At 57.3% G+C, this 4,588-nt stretch overlaps 1 protein-coding gene across 1 annotated transcript; it reads right to left on the bottom strand.

The window, feature by feature from the left end:
• Positions 1 to 888: 888 nt before the first annotated feature.
• Mex3b (mex-3 RNA binding family member B) lies at positions 889 to 3,966 on the bottom strand. The gene is made up of 2 exons (XM_055623344.1): positions 3,672 to 3,966; positions 889 to 2,870 (listed from the first exon to the last, which is right to left on the bottom strand). The coding sequence occupies exons 1-2, from the start codon at positions 3,964 to 3,966 to the stop codon at positions 1,420 to 1,422; spliced, it is 1,746 nt and encodes a 581-aa protein (XP_055479319.1). The 3' UTR covers positions 889 to 1,419.
• Positions 3,967 to 4,588: the final 622 nt, after the last annotated feature.

Genomic DNA, 4,588 nt, shown 5'->3' with positions numbered 1-4,588 from the left:
CCCCAGGAGGCCTTAAAAGGAAATCAAGTCACCATACAATTCTGATTTTTCTTCAATGTTTTATTTATATAGAAATACTTAAAAAATGAAGTAGCACCATTACTTAAGTTTACCTTTATTATGTAGAACTTTAAATGTCAGAAAAATAAAACTCTTGATACAATTTCAAATCTTGTCTCAGCAAATATAATATTAGTATTTGACCATGAGGTTAAAGGCCCTTTATCATAAAATAAAATATACTTTGTTTTTTTAAACTTTGCTCAGTAAAGTACATTTAAGCTCAAGTAACGTCACCTACATATACATAAACAAGTGGTAAACAAATGTATTAAAATAGAAACACTAAAACTATAGCGGTGCAACAGAATTTCTGTAATTTGCACTGAATTCTATTTATACAAATGTTAGAAAGCATCAACTGTTCCTTTTGACATGTTTATACATTTCCGTTTTTTTGTAATAATATAGAATAAAATATGCTTTATATCACTGAATAGAAAATATGCTGGGTGAAGCAGATCTAGAAGATTTGTCTGAACCTATAAAATCTCCATCCCAACAGAATACTGCTCAAAACGTTATACATCTTATGGTTTGTAATCCGTCACAATTGTGTGATTATTAAAATAATACAGTGTTCTTTGCCATAAGGCCATACTAAAAATAAAAAGATTTAACCCAGCTACAAAAAAGTTCACTGAACTTAAATTAAAATACTTGTAAACATCTTTGCAATATGAAATATAATTTTTCAAGTCAAAAAAAGAATAAAATACTTCAATCTGTATTAATGCAATTTCTCTTTAAAACTTTTAAAGGTTTTTTTTTTTAATATATAAGAGATATGTTACAGTTTTAACTTTAATAAAGCTGCAGGGTCCTGGCTGTACAGAACTCCTGGCCCTTCCATGAACATTCAAAAAGGATCCACTTGAGTTCTAGAACGAGTGCTGTAGGAACCCACCCACGAAGGGAGACACACAAAACAGTCCACACATCCCATAGCACAATTATTTATCATCTTCATAATTACTGTTCATTTTTCTCCTACTTCAAGAAAATGGAAAACTTGTGGGGTTTTCTTCTTTTGGAAGCTTCCTATTAAGTACAGTGTAAAAACTATCGTTACTAGAATGTCGCCGGTCCTATTATTTATAGAGCATGCAATTCGGGTGGTTTCGGAGACTACAGTACTCCTGATGCAGAGATCCTGGCAAGTTCCTTTGTTTAAAAATGACATTTTAAAAATGAGCGGATACTACAGCTTTCCAAGCTCCTCTGGGATCTCTGAGAGTGAGGAGGGTAGGGTGGAAAGAGGTGGGCACCAGAGGCGTCTGGGCAGGTAGGCCCTAGGGAATGAGGGTCTAGGGAGGGAACCCTCCTTCCCTGCACAGTGTGCGCACGCGCGCACTGCCTTCAGGAAAAGATGCGGATGGCCTGAGTGACCGCGGTGTGGCAGACGGGACACTCGGGCTCGCTCTTCTCACAAATGCGGTTGGCACACTCCATGCAGAAGAGGTTGTGGCCACAGGGCACTAGCGCAGCGATCACTTCGCTCTCGAAGCACACGGAGCAGTCGCGGCTGCCTTTGCGCCTCAGCCCCGAGGAAGAGGAGGAAGAGCTGGAGGAAGAGCTGGAGGACGAGGAGGAGCCCGAGGTGTCCGACGAGGGCAGGCCGGGGAGCTGTGCCCCTAGCCCGTTAGCGTAGGCGGCGTAGGTCAAGCCTCCACCCCCCGGGTCGCTTCGCACGCGCCGGGCAAGGTGGTGCTCTCCCGCCCCCGGGGCCATGTGCAAGGGCGGAGACAGGCGCGGGCAGCTGGTGCCCGGGTGCAGCCGGCGGTGCACCAGCAGCCCCAGGTTGGCATTGGAGGGCGTGCTGCTGGCACCGCCCCCGGGAAAGACCACAGAGGACGACGAGGCAGAGGAGGACGCCGAGGAAGAGCAGGAAGAGGACACTGGCGCCGCAGATCCACCTCCGGGGGAGCGCTCGAACTGGGCCCAGAGGAGGGGTGTCCCCGGCGGTGGGGCGGGAGCCGGGTCGAAAGTAGGCTGCAGCTCGGGACCGCCATCCGGGGAAGGCACTGAGGCTTCCCCCGCAGCGTAGGTGTAACCGTTGCCGTTATTGTTATTCCCATTGTGGGCAAAGCTGAGTGCAGGGCTGGGGGGGCTGTAGTCCGCCAGCCGTGAAGTGGCCGCCGTGCTGCCGCTGGTCCCCCCGCCGAAGTAGGAGTCTGTGGACGCGCTGCCAAGGGAGCTGGAGCTGTCATTGCGATAGCTGGAGAAGGGCTTGCGGCCAGGGGTGGGGGTGATGCTCGGCGTGGGCTTGCTCCAGAGACTGCCCGGCCCGGACCCGCCGGACCCGTGGTGCAGATCAAAGCCCACGTCTGTGCCGTTGGCGTGGAAGTCGTTCTCGTCTGTCAGCTCGATGATGCCGCCCGTGCGCAGCGCGATGTGAGCTTCGATCTCCTCGCGGGCGCGATCCACGTTCTCTGGCATCCCGGTCACCTCGAACACGGGCTCCTTGTCCCGGCTGGGCGTCACGATGTACGTGTGCGTCTGCTGTTGAATGCGCTTGATCGTGGCGCCCTTCGGCCCCACCACGAGCCCCACCACGCGGTAAGGCACCCTCACTTGGATAGTGGTCTGCCCTGGCAGGTTGGGCGGTCCCGGCACAGCGCCGTTGAGAGCCGTGTTCTTGTTCCGTGAAGCTCGGATCATGGAGAAGTGCTCCGCGGCGGAGATGATCTCCCTCCGAGCCATGGCCACATCTTCCTTCCTGCCCGTCACAACAAAGACAGGCTCCTCCCCGCGAACTGGGGTCTTGATGTAAGTGTTGGTCTTCGCCCTCAAAGCTTTGATTTTACAACCTGGGATCCAGGGTGCGAGGGAGGGAGTAGAAGAGAGGAGAGGAGAGAGAGACACGCCCATTATCCCCGGGTAACCGCGGAGACCCGGGACAGCCCGCGCCCGAGGCAGCTGGACAGCGGAACACGCGACGGGGAGAAAGGGGGCGTCTCCCTCGCTGACCCCGAACGGCGCCACGAGCTGGACCGCGGCTTCCACCCGCGAAACGCTCGAGGATCAGCCCATCGGCTGCCCAGCCCTCCCCCAGGGACTGCAGTCGTCCCAAGCAAAGCCCAGAACCCCAGAAAAGTCATCTGGGGAGATGTTCTGGCATCCGACGGAGCGCAGTCACTGCCTTGAAGACACCAAGGGGCTCCCGGGAAACCTAGGGGTGGGGTTGGGGAGATGGCAGTCCTGGGACCCATTGTTCCCTTTCTGGACTCCATTCCGCTTTGCAGAAATCCTGAATCCTCCTGCCACCGTACGCTCCCCTCATCCCACCCTCCCAGAGGACCACCAGAGGCCCCCTCCCCCAGGATCTCATATTTAAACCCTCTTTCCTAGGGTGATCCGAAGTCTGAAGCCTTAGAGGAGAGGGCGGTGATTTTAGCAGCAGAAAGTGCATCCCGCCGCGGCGCTGGAGCCGTCGGCGGGGACAGCCTGCCTGCACTTTCTTTGTCTAGTGCGCCGGCCCATCGCGCGGCTCTTCCTCCCTCCCCGAGGCTCCCCCGCGCCACAACTCGCGATCTCGCACCCGCCCTCGCCGCGAGGCGGCGGCCGGGGACCCTACACGCCCCTCTGGTCCCCATCCCTGCCGGACCTACCTTGCCGCCCTACGATCTCCGCGACGTGTTCGGAACTGGGGACCGGCACGCACTCGGTCATGTTCACGCTCTTCTTGCGCGGCTCGCTGTCGTACAGAGAGGCGCCCTCGTCGCTGTCCAGTCCCAACAGGGAGAGCTGATCCAGCGCGAGCTGCAGGGCTCTTTGGTCATCCAGAGTCTCTCCCCCGCCGCTGCCGCCGCCGCCACCCCCGCCGCCGCCTCCCCCGCCGCCGCCGCCGCCGCCGCCGCCGCCGCTGCCGTTGCGCTCCAGGTCTGCAAACAGCGAGCTGGGCATCGCTCCGCCGCGCGCGCCGCGCCCCAGCCGGCTCTCCGCTCCGCAGCCAGAAGGTGCAGCCACAAAGACAGCCGGGAAGCGGGTGGTCAGGGGCGGGGAGGCCGGTCGGCTGCGGAGGGCTCCGTGGCTCGTTCCTCAGCGCCCGGAGGAGTGGGTCCCTGCGTGCAGTCCGCACCGGGCAGTGGCTGCAAGAGCCCCCGCCTGGGTCCCCACCCCAGATCTGCTGGCGGTTGGGGTGGGGGCAGAGCTCGAGCGGCGGCCGCGCGTGCCCCCCGAGTGCCCGGCTGGCTGGCCACAATGCCGAGCGCAAAGCGAGCAGGAGAGCGACAGCAGCGTTTCTTTAAGGAGCCCCTCCCCGGCTCCTCCACTCCCTCCCGCCCTCCCGCCCGCCCGCCCTCACTCAGCGCTTTTTCCTCCTCTTCTACCCGCCTCTTGACTGAGCCTCTGCAGCCAGACGGCTCCGGAGGGGGACGAGGGAGGCGCAACGTCACCGGCGGGAGCTGACTCTACAATGCTACTGACACTATCGCTGGGGGAGGCGATTGGCGCGCGCCAGGCCGGGGGGCGGGCGGAGGCCGGGGCCGAGCGAGCGGAGGAGCCAGCACCACCCCCACCGAGCTCG

This window comes from Psammomys obesus, unplaced genomic scaffold (assembly GCF_907164565.1).
Source record: "Psammomys obesus unplaced genomic scaffold, mPsaObe1.curated_primary_1811, whole genome shotgun sequence".
Classification (NCBI taxonomy): Eukaryota; Metazoa; Chordata; class Mammalia; order Rodentia; family Muridae; genus Psammomys; species Psammomys obesus.
The sequence above is the reverse complement of the archived record's forward strand: the minus strand, read 5'-3'. Positions and strand labels throughout refer to the sequence as shown.

Excerpts from the sequence above, each read along its gene's own strand:
- Mex3b (XM_055623344.1), bottom strand. The coding sequence starts at position 3,966 with ATGCCCAGCTCGCTGTTTGCAGACCTGGAGCGCAACGGCAGCGGCGGC. Across the intron at positions 2,871-3,671 it reads GGAGATCGTAGGGCGGCAAG|GTTGTAAAATCAAAGCTTTG; the intron begins GTAGGTCCGGCA and ends CCTGGATCCCAG.